General features: G+C 49.0%; 1 protein-coding gene across 1 annotated transcript; it reads left to right on the forward strand.

Annotated features, from left to right (window-relative positions):
* The first annotated feature begins 3,773 nt into the window (after positions 1 to 3,773).
* On the forward strand, positions 3,774 to 17,035 carry LOC148595951 (cytochrome P450 4B1-like). Its single transcript, XM_088536535.1, has 12 exons — positions 3,774 to 3,986; positions 8,008 to 8,152; positions 8,915 to 8,959; positions 9,572 to 9,699; positions 12,137 to 12,261; positions 12,657 to 12,808; positions 13,882 to 13,988; positions 14,453 to 14,643; positions 14,842 to 14,975; positions 15,531 to 15,595; positions 16,186 to 16,268; positions 16,692 to 17,035. Exons 1-12 carry the CDS (start codon positions 3,783 to 3,785, stop codon positions 16,858 to 16,860), a joined length of 1,548 nt encoding a protein of 515 aa, XP_088392661.1. The 5' UTR covers positions 3,774 to 3,782; the 3' UTR covers positions 16,861 to 17,035.
* Positions 17,036 to 18,839: the final 1,804 nt, after the last annotated feature.

Here is an 18,839-nt window from a genome sequence, read left to right on the forward strand (position 1 = left end):
ACAGAGATGAAGCCTTCTGGGAGTGGGATGGTGGTCTACTGTATATAAAATTAAAATCCTTAAAATCCAAGAAATATTTATTTGAAGTTATGAATCGGTATCTCTTTGTCTGTACTTTCTGACAGTGATGTTAGACAAGTTTTCCAGTCAAGGACATTGTCACACCTCAGCAGCCAAAGCAGCCATGCAGCTGACTGCCCTAAAGTGCTGCTGTATTTTGTTATTAGCGAAGGGTGCTAATTGCTCACCAATATTCAAGTGAGAACATAATTTGATGTCACAAAATGTAGATGCTGACTGAGGTAAATATAATTCTCTTCTGCAGTCTCCATGGCAATATAGAATGTAACATACATGCACTGCTAGGCAAGGTAGGCCATCATCCGTAAAGGTATTCTCGATGGTTAAAATCAGATTATATGGGAGAACTATTTTATATGAATATCTATTTCTCACGATACGTAAAGCCAGTGGGATCACATGTTGTTTGTGATTACCTGTTCTTGTGATGCAGGAAGTCCTTGAGCTTTTTAAGAAAATGTGGGTTTTTTTTTGTTTTTCTCAATCTCAGTGTCCTCTCTTTTTCCTTTTCCACAATTACAGTTCTTGAAACAGGAAGAGATTCTGGACAAGGCAGAGGCATGGGCACAAAAGTACTCATGTGCACACCCAAACTGGTTTGGGAGTTTCACTGCTATCCTGGTTGTCTCAGACCCTGACTATGCCAAGACCCTGTTTGCCAGAGCAGGTAAGGGATGCTGCGTTCAACGGTGGAGCGAGAGCGGCAGAACTGCAAATGCCAAGAGAGCAGGTCACAGCAAAGTGGGGTCTCACAAATGGGTTGTCTTGCAGAAATCATCTAGAGGTGGCCAACTTTACCATTCGTTCACCTGGGTCCCACTCCTTTGTGCCTGAGTCTTGGCTGCTTCATGCACAGAGTTGCAGTTTCACTAGCAGGGGCTGCCTGGCTTCGACCGAGTCTGTCTACCCAAATGGCGTTCGTCCTCTCAGCTGTCTATCCCCTGAAATCTGAAGCATTTCTGATTTGCAAATCAATTTTCCTCAAGCTCCATGAAAAACAGTGTGTCTTCTTGGTGCCTGATGCCAAGGAGAGAGCTGCTGGGAGGTTTTTATCAGCTACGGGGGAACTTGGCTCATGCCCTCACCTCAGACTAGGGAGCAGTATGTTTAGTGCATTCTAAAGGAACGTGCTAACCAGTGCTGTTAGGAAAGGAAAATCATTTATTGCCCAGCATATTCATTGGACTTTGGACCATTAATATGCTCATTATTCCAGTGCATGTATCTGCTCTTATACATGAGTCTTCCAACTGGGCCAAACAGTGTTGGTTGTGAAATTCAGATTAATTCTGATGGGATGATACCAATTCTGTTGCATCCCAACCAAAAGCTGTATCCCAGAGCAAGCTTTAAGGAGAAAACAAGTAGATTGATACTGGTAAAATAGTTACATTTTTTTTTCTTTCTTTCTTGGTGGATTTTTTTTACAGATCCCAAGGACAGCATAACTTACAAGCACCTTGTTCCGTGGATTGGTATGTATTGCCAGGACTTTGACTACCACAAATCATTCTGAAGTTAGCCAAGGACATACTATAAAGAAGCATCATTGCACTTGTTCCTTGATACAGTTATAGCTACCCTGAAACTTTCATGTTTATTGAAAAAGATGCTAAATAATGCTGCATTTTTATGCTTCTCAGAAAGGAAGTTCAGACACCAGACACAAGTAAAAATAAGAACCACCTATGTGCCTTTGTCCGTGGGAGAAACTCAGATTCAACAGAGCCTTTTAGAGGAGCAATGCAAATTAATCTGCTTACCTGAACCCCTTGCTCTAGGAACATGGGCTTTCTTTTGCAGCATTAGTGCTGTGTAGTTTTGGTCCTGCCAAGAGCCAGGTGTGACAGCTTTTGACTAGTGCTTCCAAGCTGTCACACCTGGTTGTACCTGAGAGGTGCAGGAAATGGTAGATAGTGAAAACAGAAAAGCTTTCTTGGTTTGCAGAAAAGGCCCTTTCAAGCTGTGGGTGACGTTCAGTGAGGTTCTTGTTTTGCTTTACTCTGGGTCACCTCCAGCTGTGTTGGCACGTGAAAGTTGTCTGCCTGCGGCTGCTGAAATCTCAAGTGACAGGAGCTCCATTGCCTGTGTTTCCCCAGGGAAAGGATTACTGGTCTTACATGGGCCAAAATGGCACCAGCATCGAAAACTTCTGACTCCGGGGTTTCATTTTGACGTCTTGAAACCTTATGTGTCGCTGATGGCAGAGTCTACTAACGTGATGCTGGTAGGAATGATCCCCACTCCTGTCTTCTGTCCTGCTTTCTTTGTGTTGTTCCTGCCTGGCTAGTGGTAAAGTGCCGGATCAGAGTTTTCTTGGAGTACTCACCTCCTGCATGGTTGATAACCATGAGGACAAGCTTTGGCTTAGTTTAGCTTTCTGAATTGCCATGAGTCACTAGTTGCAAGCAGAAAGGAATTAATGAGCTCAGCTGCTTTTTGGTTTTGCCCTTTCTCAACTTTTGAATCCTCTAGTTCCTCACAGCCCCTTATAGACAGAGAATCAGCACAGTTTCCTTTCTCCCACAAGAGTTTCTCTAGGGATCGTCCATGGGAAGAGCTGAGCAAGAGCTCCTCTCTTATATGCTGGGGAAATACCATGGAGGAGAGACAGCAGGGTACAGTAGAAGCCTTGAACAGAAGCTGTATCTTATGCACCAAAGTCCTATGTGCTTGCAAGACAGAGCCATAAAGAGCAGGTTTGATGAATGTCTAGCCAGTATCCAAGAGTGCGAAGCCCAATGTGGTATCAAACATGGCACTCTTGGCCCCTGTCAGTCATCAAGAGCTCTCAGGTAAGCGAGAGCAGGTCCTGAGCAGACCGCCTGGGCCATGCGGGAGGCCGGGTGCGGTCTTGGACTCCAGGAAGCCGCACACAGACCCCAGTTCTCCTGAGCACCGAAGCCTCACAGAGCAGAAATGCCTCACTTGTGTCATTGCCCATCCACAGGGAACAGGGGATACTCAATCCTTGGCGAAGGAGTCCCCCAGAGCTCAGTCCCTCCTGGAGCTTCTGCACTGGAGCAAGGGAGCTGCCGACAGCCGCAACGTTGCACAAACTGTGTGCACCAAGAAGGGGCTCTTCCAGAAAGCTTGAGACCCTGAAGCTCCACCTGGAGCTGGCGTTTGTGCCAGACACGGAGATTGGGATTCCCCTGTTGAAAATTGCTCGTGTTGAGACAGTAAAGAGCATCTCTGTTGCCTTCCCTGCTGCCTCATGCTGGGGGCACATCTGGAGCATCTGCCCTGTGCTCCTGCTGCTCCTGCTGCCTTGAGAGGCAAAGGAGGGAAACCCAGCGGAGCGAGGAGAAGAGCTTGGAGACAAGAGGGGAACCCTGGCAAGCAGGCAGTGTGTGATGAAGACTTTGGAAGGAGGAAGGTCAGGGTATGTCTATTTTCTCCTTCAGGTTTGCTGTACCGAGAGCCTGGAGAGCAGCCCATAAAGTAACGCTGCGCCCCAAGGTGTGTCGAGGAGGCGCGTGGGGCCCGGTGCCCACGGCTGCCCCGTGCTGGAGCTGGTGCCAGGGCCGGTGTCAGCGACGCCGGAGGCGGGCGCGCTCTGCGCTCGGTGCTCCGCTCCCAACAAGGGCTGCCGTGATTCGGTAGCCGCGCGGACTCTGATCCTGCCCCTCCTCACAACACAGGCTGAGCACGCGGAGCAGGGCCACAGCCAGGACGGTGGCACCCGCGGCAGCGTCGCGATGAGCGTCGCCCTCGAGCCGGGCATGAAGCCCTCCTGGCTCGGCGTGGACGTCTCCCGCGCGCTGCACCTGGCCGCCGTCTTCTGCCTGACGTGCGTGCTGCTGAAGGGCATCCAGCTCTTCCACCGCAGACGGGAGCTGCTCCGAGCCTTCGCCAAGTTCCCGGGGCCCCCCACCCACTGGCTCTTCGGACATGTCCACGAGGTAGGAGAGCAGCTGGATCTGCGTCCCCGAGGCAGGAAGGCGAGGGCAGGAATGAACTAGGTGCCTCTCTGCCAGCAAAGCAGTTTCCCCAAGCGGTAGTGGTGGAAGTGGGGGCGGACGAGATTGACAGGAATTATCCCTGTCATGCTGGAGAATTCCTTCTCCTTATGCAAGGGTTAAAGGGAAGCTGGGCGTCTTTTTCTCCTATGGCAGATAAGCTGCTTTGTCCCCGCCTCGGTGATGGCTACCGGCTCCCTCCGCTGAGCGCTGCACGAAGGCAGCGCGCGGAGCCTGCTGCAAGGGGCAGCGAGGCAGCCGGCAGGCAAGGCCGGAGCGCCGCGGCCACGGGGCTGCCAGCCGGCAGCCTCTGCTCTCACGGCCCCGCTGCCCTGCAGAGCATTGCACAGAGAGACATGTGCCAGGAGCAGAGCCTGCAAGGGGAGCTACGAATCACAGGCATTTCAGGTTGTGTTAAACCCGTCATTACCTCTACCTATAAAAAAACAGGAGGCTTGTTTTGGCACTTGTTGCATGGATGACTTTTCAAATCAAACCTTGTTTTTATCGAATCCATTTAGTACCTCAAATACATACAACAGGCTTCAGCAATTTCTCTTGGGAATATATCAGTGTTTGCTTTAAGGCACTCTTAGGTATGAGTATCTATTTAGCCAAATCACCCAGTATATATATGGATATATATACCTAAACATGGTGTAAAATATCTGACAATGTCATGGAAAGCTATTCTATCTCCTTCAGGTCTTTTTGGAGATGAAGTGGAAAATGTAACTTCGTTAAAACTCAGAGTCCTGCCTTGGGCAGATAGCATTCCCTGCGGTAACGGTTGTTGGGAATTATAGGAGGGAAAGGGAATATAACCCAGGGTCAAGGAAGGCTGGCAGCCTCCGGTGATTGTCTGGCCTCTTTTAGCACCTGGTAGAGGAAAACAATTTTTGAATAAGCCCAGGGCACTTTAGTGTTCATATTACAGCTCTTTTGTTTCCTCAATTGCATTTCCTGTCAGTGTGCAGTCGTTAACTAATACCTTTAAGGAGTTAGGTCATTAACTAACACATTTAAGCCATTCTTCCTGGATGCTTTTCATGTTGGTTCCATTAACAAACTTGCATTTCAGCCTGAGACCAGACTATTAACTTGCTTCCTTAGAACCAAGCAGGGCTTATACTTCTCTTTTAAGTCACCCAAGGGAGGAAAAAGTAATGGTGATGGCCTTTTAGCCAGATCCTCAAATCTAGACCATTAGTTAGAAAAGTAAGAGCATTCAGTGTGATTTTGTTCCTAGCCTGGAGGACTTTATTCCCTCTGCTCCCTGCACAGGCTTGGCATGGAGACGTTACAGGTAGAGGTTACTCACCTTAGGCTGACATTTCCATTTGGATAAAATCAATCCACCCTGTGCCAGAAAGAGGATAATTCTCTCTGACACAGATTAAATTGCTCATGCTCCAAGATCAAGGCAGGGTCCAAGGTCTTCTCTCCCTTGAACTTCTTCCATCCCTAGAAATTCAGGCACAATGGGGCTTATTCAGCACCTCTCACTTACTTCCACCATGTTTGTGCTTCTTATTGCCTGATGACAAGCAAAAGTGCCAGCAAGCACCTCGATGGGAATTTCTGTTGTTGAAGTGTCACTGCACTAAAGGCATGGGGGCACGTCCCGTTCCTGCTGACATGGTCAGGGTAAGCGCTAGCAGGTGGGTACTGCGGAGAGGTGCCTTCTTTTCAAGGAAATCGTTCAGTTTGGAAGCTGCAACCGGAGAACTGTACGTTTCCTCTTAGTAATTCCCAAGTCTTGAACACAAGAAGTTGAATACATGAACACTGGATGTAGCTCTTAGGACCTTGGGCTCTGCCAGATGCAGGGCGACTGCTGGCTGTGCCACGGGTGCCCACAGCCAGTCTGCAGCACGAAGGGAGCTCCGGGCAGACAGGCCCTCTGCCCACACGGCGACTTTTGCAACGGTGGCTGGTGCAGGGGTTGTGCCAGCCATGGTCGAGAGAGCTCAGCCACATAGATGTGCCATCTGTGCATGTTGTTTTGTGCCCTGCAAGACCCGGTGCTGCATCTCCCCTAGATACATTTGTATTTCCTAGCTGAGAGAAGCCCGGCGTCATTGATTGTTTGTGTATGGGCATAGCCAAGCTCAAAGAGGAACTGAGATAACCCAGCAATAAAGAAATTGGGCCAACGTTCACTGGACTTGATAAACAGGAGTTGTGCTAGCTAATTTCTACACCAGTGTGAGTCACCTACAGCACGTGGCACAGGACTGCGTCCAAGCAGGTTTTGAAGAACACCAGAAAAGGAGATTCTACCACCTCTCTTGGCAACCTGTTCCAGTGTTCTCTCACCCCCACTGTCAAGAAATTTTTTCTTAAGTTTCTGTGGAACTTTTGGTGTTTCAGTTTGTGTCCATTACTTCTAGTTCTGTCAGTGTCCACCTCTGAAAAGAGGCCATCCCCATCCTCTTCACTCCCTCCCTTGAGGTATTTGTATACACTCATTAGATCCCCTCTCAGCCTTCTCTTCTCCAGGCTGAACAGGCCCAGCTCCCTCAGCCTCTCCTCATAGGGCAGATGTTCCAGGTCTCTGATCATCCTTGTGGCCCTGTGCTGGACTCTCTCCAGCAGCTCCACATCCCTCTTGTATGGCCCAGAACTGGACACAATCCTCCAGATGCGGCCTCACCAGGTCTGAGTAGAAGGGCAGGATCACCTCCCTCGACCTGCTGGAGACGCTCTTCTTAACACACCCCAGGATCCCATTGGCCTTCTTGGCCACGAGGGCACACTGCTGCCTCATGGTCAACTTGTCGTCCACCACGACGCCCAGGTCCCTCTCTGCAGAGCTGCTCTCCAGAAGGTCAATCCCCAGCCTGTACTGGTGTCTGGGGTTATTCCTCCGCAGGTGCAGGACCTTGCGGCCTTGTTGCATTTCATAAGGTTTCTTACTGCCCAGTTGTTCAGTCTATCCAGGTCTCTCTGGATGGCAGCGCAGCCCTCTGGGGTATCAGCTACTCCTCCCAGTTTGGTATCATCAGCGACCTTGCTGAGGGAGCGCTCTGTGCCTTCATCCAGGTCAGTGTTTCAGTTCAGTAAATCGAACAGAACTGGACCGAGGACTGACCCTCAGGGGATACCGCTAACTACAGGCCACCAACAGGACTCTGCGCTGCTGGTCACCACCCTGTGGGCTCTGCCACCCAGCCAGTAATGACGGCAGCCACCTCAGCACTAGTCTACCAAAATCCTTTCTTCTGTTCACTGTCATAGCTGGATTGGATCTCTGCACAGATCGCCTGCTTTCACAGACTAATTTTTGGTCAGGGAAAAGGCTCATCTCCTTTTCTCTGCCTGAGATATCCAAGATTCTCTGCCTGAGATATCCTCTTCCTGACAATCCAAGAAACATTTATTTTAAGTTACGAACCAGTATCCCTTTGTCTGTACTCTCTAACAATGATTTTAGACTATCAACTTTTACCTGAACTCAGGCCTCCTCCATGTAAACAGCTAGAGATCTGTGGAGCAAGTTTTCTAGTCAAGGATGTTGTTGTACCTCAGCGGCCAAAGCAGCCATGCAGCTGGCTGCCCTAAAGTGCTGCTGTATTTTGTCATTAACAAAGGGTGCTGATTGCTCACCAATATTCAAGTGAGAACATACCTTGATGTCACAAACTGCAGATGCTGACTGAGGTAAATCTGATTCTCTTCTGGAGTCTCCATGGCGATAGAGAATGTAACATACATGCACTGGTAGGCCAGGTAGGCCATCATCCGTAAAGGTATTCTCGATGGTTAAAATCATTTTATATGGGAGAACTATTTTATATGAATATCTATTTCTCACGATACGTAAAGCCAGTGGGATCACATGTTGTTTGTGATTACCTGTTCTTGTGATGCAGGAAGTCCTAGAGCTTTTTAAGAAAATGTGGGGTTTTTTTTGTTTTTCTCAATCTCAGTGTCCTCTCTTTTTCCTTTTCCACAATTACAGTTTTTGAAAGAGGAAGAGATTCTGGACAAGGCAGAGGCATGGGCACAAAAGTACTCATGTGCACACCCAAACTGGTTTGGGAGTTTCACTGGTGTCCTGGTTGTCTCAGACCCCGACTATGCCAAGACCCTGTTTGCCAGAGCAGGTAAGGGATGCTGCGTTCAACGGTGGAGCAAGAGCGGCAGAACTGCAAATTCCAAGAGAGCAAGTCACAGCAAAGTGGGGTCTCACAAATGGGTTGTCTTGCAGAAATCATCTAGAGGTGGCCAACTTTACCATTATTTCACCTGGGTCCCACTCCTTTGTGCCTGAATCTTGGCTGCTTCATGCACAGAGTTGCAGTTTCACTAGCAGGGGCTGCCTGGCTTCGACCGAGTCTGTCTACCCAAATAGCGTTCGTCCTCTCAGCTGTCTATCCCCTGAAATCTGAAGCATTTCTGATTTGCAAATCAATTTTCCTCAAGCTCCATGAAAAACAGTGTGTCTTCTTGGTGCCTGATGCCAAGGAGAGAGCTGCTGGGAGGTTTTTATCAGCTACGGGGGAACTTGGCTCATGCCCTCACCTCAGACTAGGGAGCAGTATGTTTAGTGCATTCTAAAGGAACGTGCTAACCAGTGCTGTTAGGAAAGGAAAATCATTTGTTGCCCAGCATATTCATTTGACTTTGGATTATTAATAGGTTTGTTATTCCAGTGCATGTATCTGCTCTTATACATGAGTCTTCCAACTGGGCCAAACAGTGTTGGTTGTGAAATTCAGATTAATTCTGATGGGATGATACCAATTCTGTTGCATCCCAACCAAAAGCTGTATCCCAGAGCAAGCTTTAAGGAGAAAACTAGTAGATTGATATTGGTAAAACAGTTAAATTTTCTTTCTTTCTTTCTTGGTGGATTTTTTTTACAGATCCCAAGGACAGCATGACTTATAAGCACGTTGTTCCATGGATTGGTATGTATTCCCAGGGCTTTGTCTACCACGAATCATTCTGAAGTTAGCCATGGACATACTATAAAGAAGCATCATTGCACTTGTTCCTTGATACAGTTATAGCTACCCTGAAACTTTCACGTTTATTGAAAAAGATGCTAAATAATGCTGCGTTTTTATGCTTCTCAGAAAGGAAGTTCGGACACCACGCATATGTAAAGAACCACCTTTGTCCATGGGAGAAACTCAGATTCAACAGAGCCTTTTAGAGGAACAATGCAAAAATAATCTGCTTACCTGAACCTCTTGCTCTAGGAACATGGGCTTTCTTTTGCAGCATTAATGCTGTGTAGTTTTGATCCTGCCAAGAGCCAGGTGTGACAGCTTTTGACTAGTGCTTCCAAGCTGTCACACCTGGTTGTGCCTGAGACGTGCAGGAAATGGTAGATAGTAAAAACAGAAAAGCTTTCTTGGTTTGCAGAAAAGGCCCTTTCAAGCTGTGGGTGACGTTCAGTGAGGTTCTTGTTTCGCTTTACTCTGGGTCACCTCCAGCTGTGTTGGCACGTGAAAGTTGTCTGCCTGCAGCTGCTGAAATCTCAAGTGACATGAGCTCCGTTGCCTGTGTTTCCCCAGGGAAAGGATTACTGGTCTTACATGGGCCAAAATGGCACCAGCATCGAAAACTTCTGACTCCGGGGTTTCATTTTGACGTCTTGAAACCTTATGTGTCGCTGATGGCAGAGTCTACTAACGTGATGCTGGTAGGAATGATCCCCACTCCTGTCTTCTGTCCTTCTTTCTTTGTGTTGGTCCTGGCTGGTTAGCAGTGAACTGTTGGATCAGAGTTTTCTTGGAGTACTCACCTCCTGCATGGTTGATAACCGTGAGGACAAGCTTTGGTTTGGTTTAGCTTTCTGAATTGTCATGAGTCACTAGCTAAAAGCTGAAAGGAATTAGTGATTTGAGCTTCTCTAAGAGGGACCGTGCCTCTGTCACTGCTTTGGGCTGTTTTTCTAAGATTTCATGATTAATATAGCATCATCTCCAAACTTTGTGCAATCCCAGTCCCAATTACAGTTTCATATAAGGCATTTATATAAATGAAAACCCTAAGCAATGAAAAGCGTCTCCAGCAGGTCGAGGGAGGTGATCCTTCCCCTCTACTCAGCCCTCATGAGGCCGCATCTGGAATATTGTGTCCAGTTCTGGGCCCCACAGTACAAGAGGGATGTGGAGCTGCTGGAGAGAGTCCAGCGCAGGGCCACAAGGATGATCAGAGGCCTGGAACATCTGCCTTGTGAGGAGAGGCTGAGGGAGCTGGGCCTGTTCAGCCTGGAGAAGAGAAGGCTGAGAGGGGATCTGATCAGCGTCCATAAGTACCTCAAGGGAGGCAGTGAGGAGGATGGTGCTGGCCTCTTTTCACTGGTGGCCACTGACAGAACTAGAGGTAATGGCCAGAAACTGAAGCACCAAAAGTTCCACAGGAACTTAAGGAAAAATTTCTTGACAGTGAGGGTGACAGAGCACTGGAACAGGCTGCCCAGAGAGGTTGTGGAGTCTCCTTCTCTGGAGATCTTCAAAACCTGCTTGGACGCAGTCCTGTGCCACGTGCTCTAGGTGACCCTGCGTGTGCAGGGGGGTTGGACTAGATGACCTCTGGAGGTCCCTTCCAACCTTAAGCATTCTATGATATTATGATTCATTCTATGAAAAACTTATCATAAATCCTAGAAAATAAGGGTCAGAGCATAGCTGCTCTGTGACCTAGGATTTGATGTCATTTAACGTGAGCGTACCCAGGTCTGGATTGCAATCCCTGTCTTGCCCGATGAACAGTGAGGCTGCACTGCCAGTTATCTGGTGATGCTGGGTGGGATAGAAACCCATGCAACTACAAAGTCTGGGGCATGAGGCCTTGCGCACACCCGGGTCTGCACCAGCAGGAGCCTGGGTGCAAGCAGGATGCTTCTCGGGTTCAAGCCAAGGATAGACAGCAGTAATAAAGGGGCCTGAGTTGTGTTTCCACCCCAAATCATTTAAACATACCAAACTTCTGTGATGTTTGTCCACAAAAACTGCGTTGCAGGCTCGACTCTGCTCCCTCGAGCCTTGGCAGCTTCCAGCTTGCTGTCCTCTGTCCTCACGAGCCCTGGGAGCCCACAAGGCTGGGGCTAGCTAGGGAGCCCAGAGAACTTCTTCAATGCTTGGTAGTGCCTGCAATTTAGAGCTGCTTTCAGACAACACAAAAGTGCCTCATGAATAGCACATGCCACCAGGTGGCAATATTTATATATGCAAAAGATGCAAATCTGGAGATAAAGACACTGCTCTCCAGCCCAGATCTGCACTGTGTGAGCTCAGGTGAGGCTGAGCTGCTTTTTGGTTTTGCCCTTTCTCAGCTTTTGAATCCTCTAGTTCCTCACAGCTCCTCATAGACAGAGAATCAGCACAGTTTCCTTTCTCCCACAAGAGTTTCTGTAGGGATCATCCATGGGAAGAGCTGAGCAAGAGCTCCTCTCTTATATGCTGGGGAAATACCATGGAGGAGAGACAGCAGGGTACAGGAGAAGCCTTGAACAGAAGCTGTATCTTATGCACCAAAGTCCTATGTGCTTGCAAGACAGAGCCATAAAAAGCAGGTTTGATGAATGTCTAGGCAGTATCCAAGAGTGCCAAGCCCAATGTGGTATCAAACATGGCACTCTTGGCCCCTGTCAGTCACCAAGAGCTCTCAGGTAAGCGAGAGCAGGTCCTGAGCAGACCGCCTGGGCCATGCGGGAGGCCTGGTGCGGTCTTGGACTCCAGGAAGCCGCACACAGACCCCAGTTCTCCTGAGCACCGAAGCCTCACAGAGCAGAAATGCCTCACTTGTGTCATTGCCCAATCCACAGGGAATGGGGGATATTCACTCCTTGGTGAAGGGCAGCTCATGAGCCTCTGTGATTAGCTAAGAAAAGGCTGTTTGTACCCAGACACGTTTTGACCCGGCATCAAAGTGACTGACCCCAAGCAAGTTGGAAGCTCAGGTTGGGTTCTGGCTTCTCCTCTTCGGGATTCCAAGAGAGCCTTCCAAACAGATTTTTTTCCATTATTTCTGGGACATAGCACTAGCTGAGCGCTCATTTAACTGGAGGGTAAGGGCAGATCTTGCAGAACAGCTTTTGACCTTCTCCCCTCTCTCTCTCTTCCGGGCACTAGGATAAGTGGGAACAGCTGATCAAGGACGGGAGACCCGTGGAGCTCTTTGAGCACGTCAGCTTGATGACTCTCGATAGCGTCATGAAATGTGCCTTCAGCTGCCACAGCAACTGCCAGACCAACAGGTCAGTGGTGGCAGCTCCAACCCGGGCCAGAGGTTTGCTGCTTGTGAGGGCCCTGTGCAGGCTGCTTGTCATGAAAATCTCCTTTTCATTTGAAGGATTCTCCAGCTCACCCTAGCAGGACAGTTCAGTGGCAAGAGGGTACAGAAGTCCCCTTTTCCCGCAGGCAGAAGAGCTTCTTCCAAATCCCATATGAATAAGGTTTATTAATTATCAGGTCCTTAACAGATTTTGCAGTGGGAGGTTCTCTGGGGCACCTCAATGGTTTGGACATCTTGCTGTGTTAGTCACCTGTCTCACACCCTGGGAGACTGGGGATCAAGGGAGCTGAGAACGTGGGGACTCATTGTACATCCCAGCACAAGCAGCAGAGTAAATCCCATTCACCCATTTCCCAGGGAAAACAGCTACATCCAGGCTGTGTACGACCTCTGCTTCATGGTGATCCAGCGCCTGCGTATCTTCCCCTACCACAACGACATCATTTACTGGCTCAGCCCCCATGGTTACCGGTTCAGGAAGGCCTGCCAGCTCGCACACCAGCACACAGGTAGTCCCTTCTCTTCATCCTTTCCTGCAGGACAGGTAAAGGCTGTCAGAGCCTTCCAAAGAGCAAGCCTGGTCCAAGCACTGCATCTATCTCATCTCGTGATGCTGCTCCTGCCTCCATCTTAAAGAAGCTCCATCCAGAACTGGGAAGTATTGAAACTTCATGAGATCCTGCATGGCAGCCAGAGGCGATTTCGTTACTTACCTCCTTGCCAATGCAATTACACTGCCCGGAGCCTCAGAACAAGGATCTGGAGTCTCCGTGCAGAGCTGCAGTGCATTGAGTGGGGCAACAGCTCTGACCCAGCAGATCTGGCACGTTTGGTTGCTGGTTTGGCTCTGGTGGATCCTGTTGTACTCAACAGAATTATTCACGGGCCTTTTGCACCCTCCTGGAAGTGCTGGATGCCACATGCAGCACAGCTGGCTGGATGGCAGCATCTGGGAGGAACCAGCATCTCCAGGAGAGTCTGTGTGACCTGGGCTGCCTGGACATGGTACCAGTGAATACAGTGTGTGCATAGGAGGCTCAGGGGACTCCAAGTCCTTATATTGAGGCTCAAAACTGTTGCTAACCTTCTAGTGTTGATAGAGTCTTAGAGAACTATTTTCCAGGAATGATTGATGTTGGACATGAAGATTTGCGGGAGTCTAATAACTCTTGGATTACTGGAGTACAATTCCCTCTGGGAACCCTCCTCCTAAAGCACCAGTGAGTGGTGAGAGGGAGACATCAGTCCCACAGACAACACCCGAGGAAGGAACGGTTTCTTTCCCATGCCATGCATGATTTAAATGCAGATTGTGTGGGTAAAATAGGCCAAGGAATCTGTGGTAGGTCAAGAAGGAGATTGCAAAAAGGATTGCCTACTGCAGCTGGTGGCAATGTGCACATGATTTGTTGCCATGCTACTGAAAACACGACATTTCCTGGGGTACAGAAAAGCAAGTGCCAGATGTGAGGAGGTTCATCTAAATGGAGATATCTCCTTACACCCTTGGGTGAGCTCTGCCTTGGAGGAGTGGGCTCAGCATCTCCTGCTGCTACTGAACCTTTCCCTCTTTCTTACTCAGACAAGGTGATTCAAGAGCGAAAGGAGTCTCTTAAGGATGAGAAGGAATTGGAAAAGATCCAGAAGAAAAGACACTTGGACTTCCTGGACATTCTGTTCTGTGCTAAAGTGAGTGGTGGGGAGTGGGTGTACAGTCCCTCATGGCCATGAGAGGACACAATCTACCAGGGTGGGCAATAGAGTCTGTCACAAACCACCATAGCCCTAGGGACTACAAGAGCCACTAAAACGGATACAATCAGCCTAAAAGAGGGTCCCCTGTCCTAGTCAGCTGAGAAGGGTCAAGATGGCCTGATTTTCCTCTCCATGTCTCTGAAACGTTGACAGTGTCTGTTAAGGAACATAACAAGGACAGAAATTTCAGAGTCTTGCCAGTTTAAATGTAAAGGGCAAAAGGGTGACCAAGGGGTTTAAAAGCAAAGGACAAGGGGTCCTGAGCCAGTCTAAGCAGAGATTTGGTTTGCCTTGTATGTATCCCAAGGGCATCCTCACCCTTCCTTGCAATAGCTGGAAGACTGTAATGTTCCCTTGTGGGTTAACCTGAGCCACTGAAAGTGTCTCTGGGCTGTTAGGACGAGAATGGATGTGGTCTCTCCGACGAGGACCTGCGTGCTGAGGTGGACACGTTCATGTTTGGGGGTCACGACACCACAGCCAGCGGCATCTCCTGGATCTTGTACTGCCTGGCGTTACACCCGGAGCACCAGGCGCGGTGCAGGGAGGAGATCCAGGGGATTCTGGGAGACCGGGATACACCTCGGTGGTGAGTTTTCTCAAGGTTGTTCAGAGGTGTCCTGGGATCCCTGGCACACATCACCCCATGGAGTGAATGCTGTTGGCCCCTCCACACCAGATGGTTGGCAAAAGCAAGGGGCCTGCGCAGTCACAAGTCCAGCGTGCCCGTGGGTGCAAGCTGTGCACCTGCAGCGGGAGGAGCCTCACCTCCTGCCTCTGCCTTCAGGGAGGACCTGGGGAAGATGACCTACACCACCATGTGCATCAAGGAGAGCCTTCGCCTTTACCCACCGGTACCCGGTGTATCCCGGGAGCTCAGCAAACCCATCACCTTCCCTGATGGACGCACCTTACCAGAAGGTCTGCAAATCCCCGTCCCTCTTTACATCTCAGCCATTACTTCTCCTCTGAGACATCAGATGTGTTCTTACTATGGAGATGTGGTGTGGCATCTCTGTTGCAGCTTTCCTGCTGTAGCTTTGTCCAAAGGCCCATGTTATCCTGAGCAGGAAAGAGGCAGCTGTTCACCAAGTCTGGCAAAGCTGCAGGTGGACGGCAGCAGCTTGCCAGCAAATGGTCCTGCCCTGACTTGCAGAGTGAGGATTAGCCTGTACTGTGCTTTTCCTATTTTTCTTAAGAATCATAGAAGCAGGCAATCTTGGTGGGGAAGACGAGGCACCTATGATGCAGGTGCCTGGCCAATCTGCACCTTCTGACTGCCTACAGAATCCAACAGCTAAGTAAATGGAAAACTTATAGGATGAAATACCCACTCCTTGGAAGTCACTGACAAAACTCTCATAGGCTTTGAGTGGGTCAAGAAGGCTGTGCTGATTTAGACAGACTTTTGTGTAAGCAAGCTGCAGCATTTTGCTTTGTCACTGAGCTCTTTTCTCCTCTTTGGTTGCTTTACAGGTACATTTGTTGCAATAAGCATTTATCTTATTCACAGAAACCCAAACGTATGGAAAGATCCTTTGGTAAGTTTTCTTCCACCCTTCTAATCCTTTTTCTGCTTTATCCCATGTCCTCTAAAATCTTTTTGGCATATGTTACTAGGATAGCAGAGGCTTCTTGGTGCAGAGCATCTTTGCCCACAGGAGTCACAGCCCCCAGGAATTTCATGCATTCTCACAAATGATTGCCTTGTTTTAGTCTCTGAGATTGGTTGAAAAGCATATTCAGACTGTGCCAGCCTTCCCTCAGGTCTGCCTTGGTAGCTTTAAAGAAAGGTCTATTAGATGTATGTAGATAGACCTTCCAAGTGCAGGCTTGTAGCTTTTCTAGCTCTCTATAGAGCACATTTTAAGAATCTCCGCTCCCTACTTAAAACATTGCAAATGATGTTCCCCAGGTCAGTTGTTACCATGGTTTATTCCACTTATCACAAAAGAAACGTTTTCTTCTCTGTATTTGTCCAGCTTTGATTTACAGGCCTGCACATTCTCCCCTCTTTCCAATGGGATTGCTCAGAAATTAGAAGGTTGGATCCAGCGCTTCTGCACATACCAGTCATATCTTTTCCTCCTTAAATGATTGCTGTTTCTTCCTGTGCATACTTCATTTCCAGGTGTTTGATCCTTCACGCTTTTCTCCTGAGAATGTGTCTGGCAGACATTCCCATGCCTTTTTGCCTTTTTCTGCTGGAACAAGGTAAAATACCTTGACTTGCTGAAGAATTACGGGGAGAGGAATGGTCTCTTCCCTGAAAACTTTAGTCTGATGAGAAAGTGCTGCTCTTATAATTTCCATTGCAGGAGCACATGGAGACCCATCAGAAAGCAAACTGTGGGCCCTGATGTGCTGGTGTAGAGGACAGAGTGGTTTTAGCCACACTGTCTCAGCATCTCCTCCAGATACCACCATAATACCTAGTGCAGAAGTCTCCCTCGTCAGCCCACGTGATAGCTCTCCTTAGCAATCACATCTGGCCAGAAGCAGAAGTAATATCTTTCCCGTGGAGTGAGAGAGGCTGAGCTGTAGGATTGTTGGGCCCTTTTGTTAAGGCTCTGTTTGGTGCATTCTGCTTGGCTTTGGTTGGTTTCCTGCATCCCCTGAATGTCTGTGTCCTCCCAGGAACTGCATCGGGCAGCAGTTTGCCATGAACGAGATGAAGGTGGCTCTTGCACTGACCCTGCTGCGCTTCGAACTCTCCCCCGATCCTTCCAACCCTCCCTGCAAGATACCTCAGATCACCCTTCGTTCCAAAAATGGGATTCACCTGTACTTAAAGAAAATCCGCTGATGCTGGAAAAAGGGCTCACTGTACATGGAGGAGGCATTGTGGCGACAACGAGTCAATATTTCATCAGGGGAAAAACGCAAGGCAGGATTCAGGGATCTGGATTCCTGATTTCTGTGCTTCCTCCACCAGCCTTAGAGCCCTTTTTGGCTTAGAAGCCTATCACAACCTTTCCATTTGATTTACATGATTACCTGCCGTTTCTGCCAGGCTTTTCCTCCCCAAACTCTGTCTTTGCTCTCATGTCTTCTCCAGGTCTTTCCTATTGCCTTTCTACCTGCCTACACATCCCTCGGTGCCTAGGCTGGAGCTTCTCTACTTGCGTTTACTTCTATGAGGCCTTACAAGAACAGTTCATGTCAGATCTTGCTCTCTCTTTTGTACCTGGTGCATCTCTGTTTTGTTAAATCACTGTTTATAGTTTGATTTCTTAACCTATGATCAGATTACAAAATATTATGCCATTTTTGTCTTTTTTATTTTAATAATCCAGTAATTCTTCCTGTAATAGCCGCTGCTTTTTTTTTCGCTGTTGATGCCTACCAGTTTGATACAGATAAATATATAAATAAATACAGATAAACTGTGTCACTCTTCTCTTGCTCTGAACCTATGGACGGATACAGGGATACACAGATACACAGATGCAGGGATCATACATATGAAAGGATCTCAGGGATGCAGGGATACACGGATGCAGGGGTCACACAGATGCAGGGGATACACAGTTACATAGATGCAAGGATCACGCATATGCAAGGATCACATGGATGCAGAGGAAATACAGATGCAGGGGTCACACAGATGCACGGATACACAGATGTAGGGATCATGTGTATGCAAGGATCACACAGATGGAGGGGATACATGGATGTAGGGATCATGCCTATGCAAGGATCTCAGGGATGCAGGGGATACAAGGGACACAGAGATGCAGGAGTCACATGGATGCAGGGATACCCGGACGCACAGATACACAGGTGCAGGAATCACACATATTTAAGGATCACGCAGATGCAGGGGACACGCGGATGCAGGGGTCACGCGGATGCAGGGGTCACACGTGTGCAGGAAGCAGGCACAAGCGTTGCCGCAGCGCTGCTGCCTTTTAGGTGCAGAGAGCCACGCACGTCACTTGCTCATTGGTTTATCTCCATTACTGGTTATATCCGCTCTGTGTTTTGGCAAACACCTGAAAAGTGGGTTGCAAGCAGAGATCTGGCCATTCCCTGTCTCCACTGTTGGAGAGCAGCCAACCACCCAAGTCCAGCCCTGCAGTGTCCATGTTCCCCGCACGGCATCGTGGCGGCAGTTCGTCCTTGTCTGGAAAAAGAGTTTATGCCTTGGGTGAGACCGGCCTTTTGGGCTGCAAACCCCCCATTTCTGCTTGCTGTGTGACTCATTGCAGTAACTGAGGCCGCTCTGGGGATTAAGTCCCCAAAAATCGTTCCAGCCACTTTTAAGCTACGGCTAAAAACTAAAGCTCACTGCCTACAGGAGCAACAGCAAGGTAGAGTTACTCGATGCAGGACAAGTGCAGGAATGAACTAGGTGCCTCTCTGCCAGCAAAGCAGTTTCCCCAAGGCGTAATGGGGGGAGGATGAAATCGGCAGGAATTATCCCTGTCATGCTGGAGAATTCCTTCTCCTTATGCCAGGGCTAACGGGAAGCCGGGCATCTTCTCCTATGGCAGTTAAGCTGCTTTGTCCCCGCCTCGGTGATGGCTACCGGCTCCCTCCGCTGAGCGCTGCACGAAGGCAGCGCGCGGAGCCTGCTGCAAGGGGCAGCGAGGCAGCCGGCAGGCAAGGCCGGAGCGCCGCAGCCACGGGGCTGCCAGCCGGCAGCCTCTGCTCTCACGGCCCCGCTGCCCTGCAGAGCATTGCACAGAGAGACATGTGCCAGGAGCAGGGCCTGCAATGGGAGCTACGAATCACAGGCATTTCAGGTTGTGTTAAACCCGTCATTACCTCTACCTATAAAAA

This window comes from Tinamus guttatus, unplaced genomic scaffold (genome assembly GCF_059628265.1).
Source record: "Tinamus guttatus ecotype Peru unplaced genomic scaffold, ASM5962826v1 Tinamus_guttatus_pri_ptg000044l, whole genome shotgun sequence".
Classification (NCBI taxonomy): Eukaryota; Metazoa; Chordata; class Aves; order Tinamiformes; family Tinamidae; genus Tinamus; species Tinamus guttatus.

Excerpts from the sequence above, each read along its gene's own strand:
- LOC148595951 (XM_088536535.1), top strand. The coding sequence starts at position 3,783 with ATGAGCGTCGCCCTCGAGCCGGGCATGAAGCCCTCCTGGCTCGGCGTG. Across the intron at positions 9,700-12,136 it reads AGTCTACTAACGTGATGCTG|GATAAGTGGGAACAGCTGAT; the intron begins GTAGGAATGATC and ends TCCGGGCACTAG. Across the intron at positions 14,644-14,841 it reads GACCGGGATACACCTCGGTG|GGAGGACCTGGGGAAGATGA; the intron begins GTGAGTTTTCTC and ends CTCTGCCTTCAG.